This window comes from Melospiza melodia, chromosome 1 (assembly GCF_035770615.1).
Source record: "Melospiza melodia melodia isolate bMelMel2 chromosome 1, bMelMel2.pri, whole genome shotgun sequence".
NCBI classification, from domain to species: Eukaryota; Metazoa; Chordata; class Aves; order Passeriformes; family Passerellidae; genus Melospiza; species Melospiza melodia.
In genome coordinates this window covers 142,010,594-142,029,794 of record NC_086194.1, presented here as the reverse complement: position 1 = coordinate 142,029,794, position 19,201 = coordinate 142,010,594, and the positions used below count along the sequence as shown (strand labels likewise).

Genomic DNA, 19,201 nt, shown 5'->3' with positions numbered 1-19,201 from the left:
TTCCTGCAAAGCCAAGGGGCTTGTTTACTTCTGCAGCTACCTCACAGGGCAAGGATACTCCTGCTGTCTTCTTCTGCTTAAAGGGTTCTGCCATTTAAGCAAACCCCAAGTTTGTGTGCTTGCTTTAACATCGATGGCAGTGTTGATACTGGATAAAAGTTGGAAACTGATGCTATATTGTGCTGAGGTTTTGTGTTTCCTCCAGTTAACTGTTTTTAAACAGTTAAACATTGCTGTATATTAAAAACATACCAGAAGGTGAAACTTGTACATAAAGATAGTACTTGCATCACACTAAATAATATGGTCGAACTAGGTAGACAGGATTTTGGGTGAGGAACCCTTCTAGAGGTCTAAAAGTAAAGATTTCAAAGGTAATACAAACTGCAAATGATTATTCATTAATTTAGTTTTTGCTTATAAGGCCATCTCTGAAGAAAAAATCAGGGCTACCACTGGAGCAGAGGTGACAAGGATTTTTTAATATCATCAGAAAGGAGAGGAGTGAAGGGACAGAGGAAGGGGCTTCAGTGTTTTTGGAATGTGCAGCATAAACTGTGGGAAGATGAGGATTATAATGACCTATAAAATCAGTTTCTCTGTTAAATCCTTAGTTTTACATAACCACTGGGATTATAAATTTTATAAGTTGTCTTTGGATAAACATTTTGTAGATTTGTCTTGAGGATCTGTTAAGTCTGAAATACTACAGCAGAAATACCAGCTTTATGAAGCGTGTTTCCGCAAGTTGTTTAATTTATTGACTGCACACAGTCACTCTACCGAGTGCTGCCTGTTTATTTTCACCTACACAGATATGGCAAGATCATATGGTGCAAAAGACAGGGATTAGTCCAGTCGGAAAGGAAAATGTAGAATCCAGAAATGCTCCGACTTAAAATACACCCACGTTCATTTGGACTCAGACACCGGTGCAGGAAAATCACCCAGGGACGGGGAGAGAAGGAGAAGGACAAGGACAGGGCACACAGCAGGAGAGCCGCTCGCCGAGAGAGCTGCGCTTCGGGCCCGGGCCGACCTGCGGCGGGATTTAGTGACAGAACGTGGAGTAATGGGACACACTGAAAGAAGAGGGATTTGGGTTAGATATCAGGAAGAAATTCTTTACTGTGAGGGTGGTGAGGCAGTGGAGGAGGAGGTTTGTGGATGCCTCATCCCTGGCACTGTTCGAAGCCATGTTTGTGGATGCCCCATCCCTGGCAGTGCTGGAAGCCGGGTTTGTGGATGCCCCATCCCTGGCAGTGTTTGAAACCAGGTTGGAAGGGGCTCTGGGCCGCCTGGTCTGGTGGCAGATATCCCTGCCCATGGCGGGGGTGTCGGATCTGGATGATCTTCAAAGTCCCTTCCCACTCCTTAACATTCTGTGGTTCCATGATTGTATGGAGTGAGGGGAGCCAGGAGAAACCCACAAACCGGAGAGGCGCAGTCCGCATTAACTGAGTCACTTAAACACTCTGCAGGTACAGCTCTAAAAACCTTCACAAACTGAAGCCGGCAGGGGACTAACCCCATCCCGGGCGGCGGTGACGGACACCGCGCCGGTGCCGCCCCGCCCGCAGGGCGAGCAGGGTGCGGGCAGCGCCGGCGGAGCCTCCCTGGCCGCGGGGGCGGCGGCTCACACAACAAACACCGCCCGCCCGCGCCGCCCGCGCTCCTCGGGCCCGCCCGCACCGCCCTCGCCTCGCCCAAGCCCCGCGCACGCGCAGCCGCTCAACGGGCGGGCACGGGCACGTGACCGGGGAGCGCGCGGGGCGGGGCCGCCCCGGCGGCGGCGCAGAGGGGAGGGGGAGGAGGCGGATCCATCATGGCGTCGATGCAGGTGAGGCGTCTGCGGCGGAGCCCGGGGGTAGCGCCGGGGCCGGGCGGCGGCGTTGGTGGCGGCGGCGGGGGGAGCCGGGAGCAGCCGTTCTTCCCGACGCGTGCGTGCGTGGCGCGGCGCGAAGAGCGGCTCGGAGGGAGGAACCGCCCGGGCAGAAGTTGAGGGCGTCGAGGTCCCGGGTGGCGGGGCCGGGGAGGGCAGGTGGCGGCAGGGAAGGGCCGGCATGGAGGTGAGACGCGCAGAGGTGTGAGGGGCGAGGCTGGGACCCGGACGGCGGCGGGCGGGGCGGGCGCGGGGGAAGAGGCGCCTCAGGGAGGCGTCTGGCAGCGATGCCGCCGCTTCCTGGGCAGGCGAGGGAAGGGCGAAGGGATCCCTGCCCCGGGAGCGGGGGGCCGCAGCCCCGCTGGGCGCCATGGCAGTGTGTGTCTGTGTGTGTGTGTGTGTCTGTGTGTGTATGTATGTATGTATGTATGTGTGTGTGTCTGTGTGTCTCTATGTGTGTGTATGTATGTGTGTGTGTGTGTCTGTGTGTCTCTATGTGTGTGTATGTATGTATGTATGTGTGTGTGTCTGTGTGTCTCTATGTGTGTGTATGTATGTATGTATGTGTGTGTGTCTGTGTGTCTCTATGTGTGTGTATGTATGTGTCTGTGTGTCAGTGTCACACCGTGCGGGCAGCGGGACCCTCCCCGTGCCGTCGCGGGGACCGTGACCAGCGCTCCGCGTTCCTGGGGTTCCGGCGCTGTAATTCCCCCGCACTAGGGGGACTGGGTCAGGCGTGTCCTGCTCCAAGCCGCGTGTTCCCCGTGGGGTTTTCTTTCTCTCCGTAAAATGAGGTTGCACTGCGGTGTCAGCTCTGTGGACAGGTAACGTCTGGCTTTCTGGGCCGGATGGTATTGCTGTAGGTACAGTAGGATGGAACATCCTGCTGCCTGACAGGTATTTCCAGCTGAATTATTCATTCATACCGACTCTGAAGGGGTTCTTAAATAGGGGCTGCAGAAATTGCTCTGGTAGAATGGATCACTTTCACTGTGTGCTGCTCTGAGTGGGTGGTGCTTTATTACGACTGGGGCAGGAGAAGAGAGCTCTAGGTTTTGTGGCAGTGGCCAGTCTCTTCTTATTTAACTAGCACCTTCTCTATTTTTCCTTGGATATTTATAGTTTTCCATTTTGTTTTTATATTTGGATCATCTAGATCTCTCTCATTTTGGTCCAGTATAGCTTACATTTTTTGTCACTAGTAATAGAACAGCACAGAGTGTACAAAATGAGTGAAATTTGTTTAATTTTCCTAATAACCTGGATTTAGTGTATCCAAAAAGAGTTAAAATGTTAAACTGAACTGTCTGGGATAAAAATTATTCTCCTGAAGTTTAGAAGCATAATTCCCCCTCCCCCCACCATTCCACAGTGTGTCTTTCAGAGTTACTGAAATGAAACGAGATCAAGAAATTGAACATACTGTACAGAACGTTCTTCTAGCACTAGCTTAGGCAGGTAGTCTGATGTGCCTTGGTTTTATTACCTCTGTCTGGCAAACGCATTTTTGCAATGCTCTTCTTCTAACAGGCAGACTTTTACAAGCTCAACTGCAGAATAGAGGCTGTAGTTTATTAAGAAATGTCTTTTATAAAACTGTGAAAAGTAGGGAAATGGCAGGAGAGAGGCACTTTGTAAAAGGGCTTGGTAAAGCTGTGCTGTGTCTCTGGCCTAGTAAATGACCTTCTGCAGCGTGCCTCACCCTAATTCCTGTTGCTCCTCTGTAAAGGGGAAAAATGGTTATAAATTAAACGAGGCTGCTGAGGATACATGAATGACCAATGTTGCCTAAATGTCAGATGTGTGCAGGGTAATACTTGCTTCCTGAAATTACAGCCATGGTAAGCCTGATGTTGTAATTGCCTTCATTTTAGAAATACCACCTGTAAGATGACCCTTTTTGTTTCCTTATGTGATGTTCTGTTGTCTTTTGATAAGAGATTCAAGGACATTTATGGAGGTTTTTTGCCTATATATGGCTAATTGCATGATGCTCTAATTACTCTTTCCTATGTGTAGTAAACTACTAATTTAATAATGTCATTTAGCATGTTGGAAAGGACTTGTAAACAGGAAGCATAAATGAAAATTTAGTACGTGAACTAGTAATTTTATCGTGGACATGCTCCCAGATGAGCAAGATTTCAAGACTCTGAATTCAATCAATTAACATTTAAGTGTTCAGTGTGAAAAAATCTTTTACAAAGGAAATGGGTATCTATAATTTTAAGTGGGGTTTTTTTGTTCAATAATATAATTATTGCTATCTTCTAAATTATAATTTATTTTGTTCAATAATATATTATAATTATTGCTATCTTCTAAGTTGCCTGACACAACAAAAAGATGCCCTTTTTCTGATTAAGTATAGTGTTTTTAAACACACATTGATTACCTGAAATGTTTGTGTAACTCATTGCCATCTCTGACTGTACCAGTGGTCTGACACTGTACCATTGTGACAATATTATGGATTTTATTGATAAAAATGGTACATTGCACAGAATAAGTTCTAGTTACTTCTTAAACTGCTGTAATTTTCTACAACAGTCTATGATGCACCAGGTTAATTGCATTTTATTTTTACAGATCCACTGAAAAGTCTCAGATTAAGTTACAAGAGTTATCTGATTAGCCTGTTCTTAGTCTACAGTGAAGTTTTGAAACTTGTAACAAATTGCCTTTTTGCCAATGGCTCTGAGCATCGACCTGGGCAGTTACTGCAGTTCAGTGGATGCACAGTGACTTGTGACTTTGAGCCTTTGTGTGTAGCATTGAAATTACAGTGATTTTTGTCTGTGTGGACAGTCTTTAATGGGAGTTTTCTGTAACCCTTTTTTTCTGTGATAATAGAAGCTAATGCTTATGAGATCTTGTGTTTATTTTCTAACCACAGTGTTGTTGCTAATTTGCCATTGCTGGATTGGTTTAAACCTGGTTTGCATAACTTTTTTGCAAATCATATTTTTTCTTTAAAAAAGCTAACATATCCCAGACAAGCCTTTAAAGGAAAGAACATTTATTTTCAAGAATTTTCCCAGAAAAAGCCCAAGCTTGTGCAATGTTCTCCTGGATAAAAACACATAAATATTCTGAAAAAGTACAAGTAATGTAGAACAAGGGAAGAGGATGGGTTTGCTTTAGAAAATTTTGATACAGCATCTTTAGTAGTCTGAAGCCTTTAAAGGCAAATGCTGGAGAAATAGTAAACAGTTGTCAGAACAGCTGGAAACACAGGACTTGCCTTATGAATGGAAGAGCAGGTAAAAATACAGTAAGGAAGTTCAGTTCAAAATGCACAGAAAATACATCATTGCTGTACCAAGTGTTAAATTATTAAAGCCTTTCCCTCAGTGTCCAGATATGAACTATTTACATCGTAAACTTGAAAGATTTGACTTTATTAATAGTACTGACATCTTAATTACTATGATTTACCTTTCAGTTCTTTTTAGCTTAAATACTACAAACCTGGATTTATTTGTGAATCCATGAGAATATTTAGAGAGATGGTTTTAGGCCTTTTTATCACCAGAAAAACTTGTCATGTGTTCTGTAAAGTTAGGCACATAAGATTTGTACTTGTAGGTATTTACACCTGATTGAATGCAGAGCTAATGCAATTAATGACACAAACAACTTCAGTAAAGGATGTTGGCTTCCACTGTGCTTCTGTGTCATGCCTCAAAAACTGCTGTGGTGGGCTACCATCAAATTGCCTGCACACAACAACATGAAGTGCTGCTTGAAAAGTCTTGTTCCATCAATGGAATTTTTTTTAAAAGGTGTGTCTAAGCAACTGTTTAATAAAATAAGTGTGTGAGATGGCGATGCAGAATTCATGGCCAGTTTGAGATCCCAGTGAACTTGTATCACAGAATGCAAGCTAGTAACAACATGAAAACTTCCTGCAAGTTTCACCCCAATATTTTCAGTCAGTGGGGTGGGGGTTGAGGAAAATAGTTACAGGCCACTGAAATCTCCAGAAAAAAACACATACACTCTTGGTTACACTTCCTCCTATTCTTTACCTGTGCTTCTAGTGGTAGTGGAAGTTCTGTGTTTCCAGCTGTTCTCAGAACAATTACTTATTGCACAATCTTTGCTCAACACTGGCAGTGTTTTTATTTAATGATTTGGCAATAATTTGTTCTTATTTAAAGGCTTTGTCCAGAAAAAAGTATTAAACTATTTTTATAGTGTGTTCTAAAAAAAGCCAAAGCCCCAACGTTAAATGAGGAAAGCTTTCAGTGAATTGGAACTTGGATGATTATGCACATTGGTTCTATACTGTTAAATGTCATAGTATGGGATGCTATTTGTGTTGTTTCAAAAAAGAAAAAAAAGAAAATTAGTGGGTACTGTAGCTATATAATCAATTCTGGGATATAAACAGAATAAAATTATTGGTAGTTAATAAAGTATTTAGTGGTTCCATTGGGGAAATGCTGTTGAAGATAAAAATTTCAGTAATTATTTAAACTGAGAAATGTGAGTACCATAACTGAAACCGAATGAGTAGACAGTAAAAATAATTTCTTCTGTTTGCTGAGAGATTGCCAGTCCTTTACATAACTTCTGGTAATCACTCTGTACTGATGTGTGCTGTATTAGCTTTGGTATATAACCATGCTAGAGTGAAGTAAGAGAAATACAAAATTCTTAGTAATTTTACCAAGATGAGTTAATTTAATCTTGGGAGTTTATTAATAAAATTTTGTCTTGAATGTCAACTGAAAATTATTAAAGTTAATAGTCTTCATTCAGTAAAGATAAATAAAATAGCAGTTATGGCTTTTGGCCCTAAGGAGTCACATTTGCTTGTTTTTGTATCTGCCTGTGTAAATTTTGGGAATTTTGGGAAATACTTTGTTGTGTAGCAGCTGCAGAATTTTTGATCTAGGATGGAAGAATTCACTTCAGAGAAGGAAAGCAGTAATGGAAAAACTTATTGAAACAAGTGTCCCCTGAGTACTATCAGCAGCTCTTCCTTACAAATAGACCAACAATACAGCTAAAATGTGAAAAACCATGGATGCTTTCAACCTGTCATGTTGAGCACTCGTGAATATGTGTATGATTTCAATCAGGAAAATAGACAGGTGTTTGTTGTAAAGAAGAGTAATTCTGGTTGATTACAATTATGTTTTTTGCTCTGAGTTTTATAGTATCTTATGCTTGTGTTTAGACCTAGCTATTCAAGTTCTGAGAAGAGAAAAATATAACACAATACATTTGCAAGAGCCAGGGAATGTTGTCTTGTTAAGCTGCTCCCTTGGAAGGCTCTGTGGGTTTGTCATTAATAAGCTAAAGCAGCTTAGCTCAAACAATGTGTGAAACTCAGTGCTCAAGTACTTTCTCTGATTGTTTGCTCCAGTCCTACCAAGAGCAGAGTTTGAGACTAAAGGATGTTCACTCCGTGTTGTACAGGTCTGGGCCACGCCCAGAGCCTGAGGTTAAATTGCCCCTGCTCACGTGGAGGAGAGAAGGCACAGCTGCCCCTGAATTCACCCAGTTACAGCTCTGTGCTGCCAGCACAAATGCCTTCAGAGCATTAGATCCTGTCTCTCACAACTTGGTGTACAACTGAGACATGAGCGTTCAAGCAGATTCCAGGCTAAAATTTCCACTAGGGCACAGGGGAAGAGGATGACGAAAGTTCTTGGAGCAGAAATTTTGTGTGTCTTGCATGGCTTTGAAGTAGTCAAGGACTGTGACAGAACTGTCAGCTGGATTTATAGATTTTGTCTTTTGAAGGGAGGAAGAGCTAGTATTATCTATTCACTGAAACCTCTTACAACTTCATTTACTGAAAGCAAATGAAAATAAATAGGTTAAATGCTTTAAATAAAAAGAGCCAGTAGGCAGCATTTTGTGATCAATGAAGGTCACGTAACGTGTCTTCTGCCTGCTTTTGATAGTTGAAGGCTTTCAAAAGGTGTTCTGGAATCTGTTCGAGCCTTTGCGGTTGTTTGGGTTGTTTGTTTTGTTGGTTTTTTTACTTTGCTTTGTTCAAAAATAGGTTCTGGAATCTGTGCAAGCCTTTGCAGTTCAGTTTTTTGTTTGCTTGTTTTTCCTCAGGTGACCTTAATTACTGGTATGAAAAACAGGTATCAGTCAGGGATGGCAGGGAAAGAAGGGAGAGAACCTTATAATTTACCTTCCTGAAAGCAATATTAATGTGTTAATAAAGGAAAGACAGGAGTTAGTGGTGGTAAGTCAGGAATTGTGAGATGCCTCATTTTTGCTAATTAATGATCTCATTGAGGATACCAGCTATTCATCCTTTCATACACAGTACTAAAAACTAATTGTTTCTCCTTGGGTGATTACAAATACAAAGTTGTTTGTAATCTTTTTTTATTCAACTTAATTAAAAGCACTGCTTAATCAGCTTCAAGAAGAAAATCTGTATATGTGTCAGTAAATGATGATAATAGTTTAGTAGAGCATAGCAAATATTGTCCCTGAAAGTCTGCTGTAATAAAATGCTTCATAGAATCTGATGCTACTTGTTCATATTGATTTATTTATTTCTTCATCATTAGGAATTGGTGGCCACTAATAAGAAACCTAAATCCATTCAGTTTCCTTGACCCTTCTTAAGTGAAAACCTCTCCCCCTGTCATATTTAGGGGTATGAATTGAATGAGTGTTTAAATCTTGTTGCTATTTGCTACTTCCAACATTTTACCTCTTTTTCTGTCTAAAATGCTTTTTGTCAGCATAGAACACTTTATCTTGGTTACCAACTATGTTTCTATAAGGTTGAGAAATACCCTGGTAAACATATGGTTGACCTCATTGTGCCAGCCTTCACTATTTTCTTAAATTAATTTTTGTAACTGAAGCAATTCAAGTAGTGCCAGACTCTTTTCTTTAAGAGATAAAATGATCTGTGGTTGATTTTTTATTACTGCGTGAGGCTTGTGCTGGGCGTTGGTACATTTAAAGGCTCCATTTACAAAGCAGGTGACTCGCTGTCAGTTTCATCTTATCCTGTAATAGTGGATTCCACTTCATTTTCTTTCAAATGACAGGTTCATTGTGAAAAATTTGATTATCTGGCAAAAAGCTTTTCAGACTGTGAAGTACAGAATGTTTCCTTTGTGTGTGTATAGTTACTGTGATTTATCTTTAATTATACTGTAGTTACGATTTCAGGTTGATCTTGTCTCTTAGTGAGTTTAGTCAAGTGTATTATTCTCTTTTAAAGAAGATTGTTGCTTTGACCTTTCAGTCAAATATTTTAGAATATCTTGGAGCATATGAAGATAATACTCTGTTATCAAACTGAGAAATCAACAAGCCTTCCTCCCATCACCCTCAATCCATAACTGGATTTTTGAAATTTTTGAATGCTCAGAAGAACAAAAGATGAGTGATAGGAACCTCAGTAAACAAGGTTTATGCGTTGCCATTTGGTTCCTTTAAAATGAGAGAAATGTGCAAAATGCTCGAGGTTCAGATCTTGAAGTCAGGATTGGTTTGAGGACATAACATTAGAACTCAGTTGCCAGATGTTAACATGTTTTATTAGAAATGAGGAGCAGACTAATCTGCTTCTGCATTCTCAGTATAGATTGAAAACCTGCTATTCAGCCAAAAATAGATAAAACTGAAAAACAATTCTTTGAGCTAAAATCCCAGTATTACTTTTTAATAAGGACAGAGTATTTTGTGGAGCTGTTTTGTTATGCATTTTGCTGAAGCTTTAATTGACTACATCCAGACAATTATCGATCTTTCCTCCTCTGTGCCTTGAAAAGCTTACTAGAACAACTTTGATAGGAAGAATTCAGGCAGGATTGTGGTAATCAAGTATCTGGATGGTTTATGTGTTTGAGAGTCTGGAGCAAATGATCTCACCTGAATTATGGGACATAATCTGCAAGGACTTTCTGGAATGACCTAATTGACTGGGAGATAAAGGGGTTTTTATTTGTAGCAACTGTCATTCTCTAGATTTCTTTAGTAGAGAGATGGAGTGTAGCAGGTAACTTTTTCTTAAATGTCACCATTGTTAGTCTTTATGTTGTGTCTCTTCTGTTTGACAGCTTTTTGGTATTTTAATTAGAGAGTAATGTGTAATGAGTTCCTGGAATACTTCAACTGTTTCAAATAGTTGGACTTTTTCTTCTGTAGATGAGTTTAGTTTGAAAAGCGTAATTATCTACTTGGTGTTTAGAACTTCATATTCTGGATTTAAGGCACTTTTCAGTAAGAAACATGTGAATGGAAGAAACTGAAATACTGAAAATAGAGTTCTAGTGGTCATATGCTGTCAGGCTGGTGGCTGGTGCTAACAGTCAGGCTTTGCTTGTGGATCAACATGGTGGTGTTGTACAACACTGTCATTGCAGCCTGGTTTCAGCTCCTCTTCTGCCACAAGCTTGCTGTTTGTCTCTGCACAGAGACTGTCTCCTGCATGTAAGAACTTCTCCAAAACAGAAAGGATGTTTTTTGTGAAACATTTCATAACTTGCATGTGGGAGGAGGTGACAGGCTGTAGCTCACAAGCAAAATGTAAATTCTTTGCCAGGATGTTGTCATATTACTGTCAGTGTTTTGGTGCTAGCAGAGTTTGGGCCCATTTAAATTTTTGCATGTGGAAGAGGGTTTTTGTAGTTATGGAAGAAATAGTGTTAGGTCTCCCTAGGGTGCAGCAGCTTTACCTAAATATATATATATATATATACACACCAAAATAGAAGAATGGAGCCCCTATGGGATTATTGTTTAGCTTCTAACTGTTTATGAGTTAATTTTCTTCCTCTTTGAGCCAGATTAAGATTTGAGTTTACAGTGTCCAGGAAGGCTTGGCCTTGGAAGATGACTCCTTTCTTACATTCACAGTTTTTTACAACAAAGAGAAGGGAATTTGAGTGCATAGAAATGGAAGGTTTGTAACACAATTCAAGTGCAGATGTTTTGGTCCTGCATGCTTCCTAGTCTGTGAAGTTGCTATTCCATTGTTGTTTCTTCATAATATCATGATACCACCTTATTGGACATGGCTAGTTGAGTTCCTGCCAGTCCCGGTGGAATGGCCACCACATTTCAGTTAAATTGCCCCCATCTTGTTTTAATGGTGAAATAACATGTGGCAATGGAACATTTCCACCAGCAGAAGTGAAAGGAATCTGCTTTCCATTTGCCACTTTTTGCTCTGTTTGTATGTTTCTGCTCTACTGATAGTTTTGCTTTTCCCCTAGCTATTTTCTACCAAATTCTTACCACTTCCCTTAATATGTCATGTCTTTTGTGAATCTGCTTTGGGCTCCTTGCTTTTTTCTCTATGAAAAAGAGGATCACTGAAATAGGTTGTTTGTAGGTAAGGTATTAGACTAAGATAGCTCATCATTTAGTTTACTCATTTAAGGAATTGCTGATTTAAGACACTGCACATTTTGGGTGGCATTTCTTGAAACACCAAAAAGTGAAGTATTCAAGAATTGCAATTTTATTTTCTTGGTATTATTTTTCTTTTCAAAATTTGTAACTTCATCTCATAGGAAATAATAATGCAGGACTGTGAGCATACATTCAAACTTGATTGGATTAATGTGTTAATATTTTACTGCTAATCAACAGCCAATATACCTCTGTATGTACACTTTCCCACTCCAGTTATGAAGAATAAAATGTTACCTGAAGCAGCACTTACTGGTTGGCCTAGGTACACTTACTGTCAGCTGTGTGTACCTGAGTTGTACTTGGTAGTGACCCCTCTAACTTCACTGTACACATGTTTTTGTTTGCCCTTAGCTTTGTTAAAGTTTAACTCTCCTTGCTCCACTTTTCCAAGGGAGGGGCAAAGCTGTTATAAGAGTTCTGGCAATGGGTTTAGGACTGACATTGTGATACTCCTTTTTAAAGGCCTTGAGAAAGGTAATTTTCACATGCCTCCAAGAACTGGGGAAGTTTTTGTGGTGGGTAAAGAAGATTACCCACCATGAAAAAAGAACCTTTGCATTACTTCATTGTGAGGGATTGTGGTTAAGCTCTGTTGTTCTGTCTGCCCTTGGGTGTCCCTTGTTTATGGTAGAATCAGAAAAAAAAAAAATCCCTGTTTTTGAGCAATGTGATGGTGATGATTCCATGTATGCTTTAGGAATATAGATTATTGACACTTGAGATAGCTAACAGGGACACAGAGACCAGTGAAATTATTTTGTATCTGTTAATAAGCATTTATGTGCTATAATATTCAGCTCAGTTGTACACAGTGAACAAACTACCTGTTTCTAGGGCTGGTTTGGAAATACTAATATTGAAAACCTCTAAATTTCTTCCTATCCTGTATTGCTGCCCCCTCTCTCTTTTCATGAGTTGCATCTTTTTATGTGCAGGCCCTGCCTGCTTCTTTGTGTGACTCACCAAGAATCAACTCAAGTGGGAATTCAGCTGTGGCATTTGAGATGTTACCTCTGCAGTTCCAGAGGTGACCAAGTAAGATATGTGTCACTTTAAAGAAAGAGGAGTGTGTATTTTTGCTAGAAGCTGTTGGCTTCAGACGTACATTTAACTTGAGCCGTGGCAGACAGTAGGTGCTGTCTATCAGGATAGAAATGATAGAGGTAGATGGGAGCTGTCTGAGGAGCTGTCAGGAGTTTTACTCCACTGGTGCCAGCTGATTTTGTGTTCTTTTTTCCATATGCTGTAAGAAGTCTTAAGAGTTTGATACCTTAGAAAATCTGTGGAGGATCACTGAAGGAGTTGCACAAATCCTGTTTGACAGAATTAGTGACAGGATACAAACCATTGCTATGGCAGTCATGTCTCAAGTACTTGAATAAACTTCTTTTGGAAGTGATGCTTGGATCAGTGTTAAGCTGTGTTCTTTGATTTCATCCCTGATTGATCCTTTCCTGTAGAGATAGGTATAAGTAAGGAATAAGTAATTCTGGTTTCAAAGACTCCCACTTGAAAATACTTCTATAAACTACTGGTTACGTCACTCCTTTGCATTTTGCATGTGATTATTCCTTTAGTAGAGGAACTGTGCTGTTAAGCAGTCTTGGGTTTCTGATATTCTTACTCAGCTGTTCTGTTTCCTTCTAGATTGTGAAAGTTTTTATTCATTTAATACATTTTAGTTCTGCTTACTTAAAAATTGTATTACAAGAATGTTGAAGCATAAGATTCTCTATCAAAAATAAGGAAAATGTCGAAGTTAGATTGCTTGTGCATCCTTCGTGTATTCCCCTATAAGTCTGCAGCCTGCTTTCTTCCAGTCCCTCCTAATAGAAAGTGGACAAGCAGGAAGGTGCTTCTATATGAAATCCCTTGATGGGTTAGCAGAAACATTGAAGAGAGTGTCTCGTGATGTGAAAAGGACAGTAAAGCAAGCACAGCTCCCCAGAGAATATCAATGTATGGAAAACATCTGTTTGGGGGTTGTTTTAGGCATCAGTAGCTGCATTAGCTTCTATTTTGACTTGAAGGAGCTGGTTGAGAGGCTGAAAGCAACTTGAGTGTGATGAAAAAAGTATTCCTCATTCATGGTAAGGAAGAAGCTGAAAGCAGTTGCACTATTGACTTTAGTTAGGCATGTCTTAATATAGCTGGAGTGTTGAAGGGCTACAGGTTTTTAGACAAAAATACCAATGTCTGATATCAAGCTGTCTCAATATGGAAAAAATAAGAATAATAGTAAAAGTCAATGTGGCACCATGAGGGCCTGTTCAGTGACATGGAGATTGAGGAGCCTTTGTACAGAAAAGTGAAATGAAGTAATTCCTGTTAAAAGGATAAGCATATAAGGGTCAAATCTACTCACAAGTCATTGTTTTGAATTCATGTGTTTGAAAAGCATTAAAAGATGTTCTTACAAAACATTGCAAAGATGAGGAAAGGAATGAGCCTGTAAATAGCAAAGGAAAGCAAAGCAAAGAATAGGTGACAAATACTTGAATTGATGACAAAGCATGCCAAACAAAAAGGGCAGATTCAATGTCTTTTAGATACTGGATATTATGTCAGTAATTAAAATTTGGCTATGTCGGTTGGTTTGCTTTTAAAAAGTGTTTAAGCAACTGAATCTTTGATTTTTTTGACAATTCTTTTGAGTGAGTTTCCAGATGATAAATATTACTTTTGTATTTCTGCTATTATGTGAAAGTTTGACTTCTGGAAATCACTGGACCAAATAGTCTCTGATACCTATAGCAAACAGTCGACAATTAGCAAAGACTATTAGCCAAATGTATTTAAGAAAAAAAAAATCACATTGAATTCACATGATTTTCCCCTTCTATTGGGCTGTAACTGTTGTGAAGGAGGAGCAGTAGCTATATTTTGACTGTGCAAAAATTTTCCACGTATGTTGATGTGACATTTGAATAAGCACACAAGAAAAATGTGGTATCAATCATGTGGGCTCTGTTTTTTCTGAAACCATAAAGACCACAAGTTATCAAAGTTGTAGTTGGTTGTTTAGACTGGGTGTCTGATTGAGGGGGGTGTTTGGTTCTGTGGAACAGAGTGAACCTGCCAAAGGGTATTTTGAGGGCAGTCTGCATTGGCTTGAAGTGTTTGCTTGAGTAGAGATTGGGAAAGGTGAGATGTGACTTGAAGTAAATAAAAGAACATTTTCACATCCATGAAGCCTAAGAGAAGTAATTTGACCCTAATTCATTCAACCCACCTAGATCTCTTACTGTAAAGAAAATTCTTCCAGTTGTGAAGGCAAGAGATAAAGTAATGTGAAAAAATGTTAAAGACTTTTAGCACAACTTCCTTTTATGTTAGGAAGATGGAGAGGTGTCTTTAAATCCTAACTTTGTAAAATGAGAGTTTAATTGTCTTACAAGTGTTAATCTGTTATATTTTATCTTCCTATGTATATTGCTGCTACTTTTCTAGAATGTTTGTGAGAACAAAAACAATAATTCTGCACTCATGGCTGTCAAATATAAGAAAGGCTTTCCCACTGCTGAAATGTTTCTTTTCAAATGCTTCATTTGAGAATCTTGCAGTTGTAATGTGTCTTTTGTAGCTATTGTGTATGGGCTTGATATACCAGAGTAACGTTTTTTTGAAGTTCATTTGAGTCTTGAAGCTAGGAGTGGGTGTTTAGACTGTGTTGCTGTAAGAAAATCATTGTCCTTTGTAACCTTTTTGGTCAGCAAATACTGTTCAACGCTGAAGAGAAATTAATTTCAAGTTTTTAAATTCAAACTGTAGATGTTTTCTGAATTACTGTGGTAACGAGGAGCTCAGTTTCCTAATTAAACTGTATGAATCTTGGGTCTTTAAGGGCTTCATTTAAGAGGGTTTTTTATAACTAGATTAGTCTCCTGATAATTCAGTTTCTGTATTAATGAGACACAGCAAAAGACAAATTATTTTAAGAAAGAGAGAAAGAAAAAAATAGTTCTTCATAATATCTGTGGAAAACATCGTCAAGTTTTCTGAATATCCCTAGCTGCAGGTTAGGCTGGCTGTGCAAGCATGGAGCCAGCAGCTCGAGGAAGGTGAGAGCACATCTGGAGTGCTGTGTTCAGGGAGCTGCAGTACAGGACAGGCTTTGGGCTTCTGGGGTGAATCCAGCACATGATGGGCTGGGGCAGAACTGTGTGACCTCCAGGGAGACTGGGTTTCTTCAGCTGTAAGGAGAGAAGGCAAATGAGAGATCTTGCTGATGCCTGCAACAACATAATAGGAAGATATGGAGGGAAAACAGAGCCACTATGGGAAGCCAAAGGACAAGAGATACAAATTGGAGCATGAGGTATTTTGGTAAGATACAAAAGAAACATTTTATACCATGGGTAGTGAAACACTGGAATGCATTGACCAGAGAAGTTGATTTTAAGATTATTTTCTAAATATTACTTATTCTCTCTCTTAAATTTTTTTTTTTTTTTTTTTTTTTTTTTTTTTTTTTTTTACTGTTTGAATGAATTCTGGTGAGTAGGCACTTTGTGCCCTCTGCAGTTTTGTTCCAGTGTCTATGGAGTGCTCTCATGTTCTGGAAGGGTCTATAGGCAGCTCTTTGTTATTCTGTACAGAAATAATTGAGTTGATGTTTGATTAAAAAAAACCCCAAATTTTGAAGATATCTGGTGAAGGCCTGTTAAAGATACCCAGATATGTTCATCAGATGAGGAAAGATTAACTTCTTTGGTGTGGAATAGTAGAATGTTTTGAAATATATACAGAGTATATTTTATTGTTAAAGCTGGGGAAAAAAACCCCCAACAAATAATGGGCTCAATCACATCTTAAATGTGTGTCTGTCATTCCAATAGAAGTAATTATCTTCATATATAAACTAACTTACTTCTCTCTCTAGTGGCAAGATTAATACCTAGGAAATCTTTAGTAGCATTTTTTCCACTTGAATTTAACAGTTTGACAGTTTTAGACTTCCTGTCATTGAGGGCTGTAGAAATCCAGGAGTTTATTACAAAATACTTCTCTTGGTCTTCAATATCGAAGCAAATTATCCAGATAGTCAGTATAGCTGGCAATAAGAAAAATGAAGAAGTTCTCTGCCATTTCTAGTAGCAATTGTTGCTCTTCTGTTTTGAATAATTCTAGGGTGAGAGCCTCTTTATTTGGGAGGGAGCAGTGCTAAGATACATAAAGTCCATCAAGGTATAGTATAATGGAATACAGTTCTTTAGGCAGACATAGGATTAGAGAGGTTCCTGTAAGGCAGAAGGAAATAATACCTTTTGCTGAAACTTGATTTTGTTTGGGATATTGCTCTGAATCAAGAACATTTCCAGAGGAGTTTTATGTTTCTTCACCTCTAAATCCCTTCCTTCCCTGTCCAGTGAGGAGCTGTGTCTAGGAATTTACCATTAATCAGAATTGCACTGGAGTTTCCTATGCTTAATAGATAACCATAGTCAGAGTTTTTTGTGGAGTCCCTTATTTAAATGTGATAAATTTATTTGCTATAAACTGTTTTCATTGTTACACTGAGAGTGTTAGTCTTGCTCTTCTGGGTTATTGAGTTTCTGTGACTTAATAGATAACACATTCATTTTCTACTGAACATGCTCTTTTCAGCTTTATATGGAAATGGTATAGATTTTTTTTTTCTTGTATTGATATTTCCACTGAGAGCTGCAAATAGAGGTCAGATGGAACTGATTATAGAATGGTTTGGATTTGAAGGGACTGTAAAGATCATTTCATTGCAATGCCCCTGGATGTGACTCTTCAACAAGTTCCTTATCCACTGAACAGTCCACTCATCAAATCCATCTCTCTCCAACCTAGAGAGGAAGATCTTGTAGGGGACCATGCCAAAATGTTACCAGAGGTGCAGATCAATGGCCTCTGTAGCCCTTCCTTTGTCCACTGATGAGTGACTCCATTGTAGAAGCTCACTGGGTTGGTCAGGCAGGACTTGGCCTCAGGCTGTCCTGAATCCCTCTCTGTCCTGCCTGTGTCATAGTACAGCTTCTTGAAGGATGTGTCCCATGAACTTCCCAGGCACAGAGGTGAGGCTGACAGGTCTCAGTGTCTCCTTTTTACCCTTTTTCCAGTCAGCTGGGACTTCACCTGGCCGCTGTGACTTTTCAAATATGAAAAGTGGCTTGGCAACTGAATCTACCAGTTCCTCTCAGGAGTCTGGGATGCAGCTTGTTGGGTCCCAGAGATCTGTTTATATTCAGGTTCCTCAAGTAGCCATGAACCTGACCTTTACTGAAAGTGGGAGGGACTTCATTCCCTCCTGCTGTCCATCCACCGGAGTGGTGTGGGAAGAGAGGTTGCCATTGGAGACTGAGGCAGAAAACCCCAATCCTGTTGTTGACTACTGTGGCCTTCTGCTCATCAGTTTTTTCCAGTTGTCCAGGATTTTTTATGGATGGGAGGAGTTATACCTTCTTTGACTTTGTTTTTCTGGCTTACGCTGATACTTATTTGAATTGGCTAACTGGGAAATAATAACCTCTTTAAAAATATGATTTGTTTGATATGCTACATTTGACCCAAAGTGTAAATAGTATTTCTTGCTATTTCTCTGGGATATGTTTTGTGAATTTTGTTTGAATTGCAAACAATGAGAAGTAGCATGTTGTCTGTATGTATTAGTTATGCTGAATGGACAGGCCCTCATGCCAGTGTCAGCAAATATTTTAGGATCAGAGGAACAGAGCACTTCTGTGGTACACTGTTCAAGTATATATTTTGATGTGTTTTTTTTCTTTTTGCTACTGGCTTTTTTGTTTAGGAAGGACCATAAACATAGTATGTGAGAACCAAAAACCTATGAAACAGGATATTTTTGTGCTAGTGATATGGACAAAAACATGACTGAGTCTGTGTTAGACATAAAAGGTGGTTGCTGGTGAAAGGGCCAAAGGTGTAAACTTGAAATTAGATAATATTTAAAGTGTTGGTAATTTGGAATTTTTTTTAGGATACAGAACAGACAAAATTTTGTCTCTTCAAATTACTGTCAGACACTGATAGCTTAATGTTTCTGATTTTAATTAAAGTCTAAAATGTGTCTTAGGCTCCTTTTTATAAGACAAATTTGTATAGTTGGTCTCCATGTAGAAGTAAATGGATCTACGGAATGATTTGTTGTTCTACATATGTTCTTTGCTACTTTGTAACCAATGTTTCCAAATCTCCTCTTTAGGGGAGTTTGAATTTCCATTGTCAAACGTTCTCATCTCTGAACTTTTAAAATATTTCTCTAGGTGATAAAGTACACACAGGTTGATTGCCTTTGAGGCTTGTTTGATGGTGGTCTGGGAAAGTGCCAGAAAATGAATTGACTTCAAAACATCTCTGCCATTCAAATTAAGGATTTATAAAATGTCTTTGCAACTTTGCTCCTTTGCATTTTAATTCATAATAATGGTGTTGGAAACACTGTTAGTGTTTTCTTAATCTGAGGAGAAAGGAAAAGGTAAACACTAGGATTCTAACCTGTTTTTTTAATGTGTGAGCAATGTAGACAGCTTATGAAAATGTTAGCATTGGATTTTCAGTTTGTATATGTTATATCTCAGTGCCAGGTAGGAACTTTCAATATAGAATCCCAAGGAAGTTTGATAGAGACAGAAAGTTATTTCAGTACTTTCAGAATGTAAGTTGTGAATGTATAAGGGCCTTTTCTTTGTGAGTTGTGTGATTGAATGTATTGTAGTCTGATTTCAAATATATTTGATGGGATACTGAATAATTTCTGTGTTGACAAATCAACACTTTATTTTCTCCTGGGAACTTTAAGTCCTGCTAGGCACTAGAAGGCAGCTACAAGTGTGTGATAAACTTCTGTTTTAAAAAAAATTTGGATTTTGAATGGAAATGAGGTACTAAATCCCCAAACCATATATTTTTATT

General features: G+C 39.4%; 1 protein-coding gene across 2 annotated transcripts in view; it reads left to right on the top strand.

Moving 5' to 3' along the window:
* Window positions 1-19,201, top strand: part of UBE2W (ubiquitin conjugating enzyme E2 W) — a 40,884-nt gene that overhangs the window by 6,668 nt on the left and 15,015 nt on the right. Inside the window, exon 1 of one of the 2 annotated variants that reach the window (XM_063170392.1) lies at window positions 1,781-1,840. The exons of the other annotated variant lie outside the window; for it this stretch is intronic. Coding sequence (XP_063026462.1) covers window positions 1,826-1,840 — 15 coding nt within the window. The 5' untranslated portion in view covers window positions 1,781-1,825. Of the gene's footprint in view, window positions 1-1,780; window positions 1,841-19,201 lie in introns of those variants that run through there. 2 annotated transcript variants of the gene reach the window in all.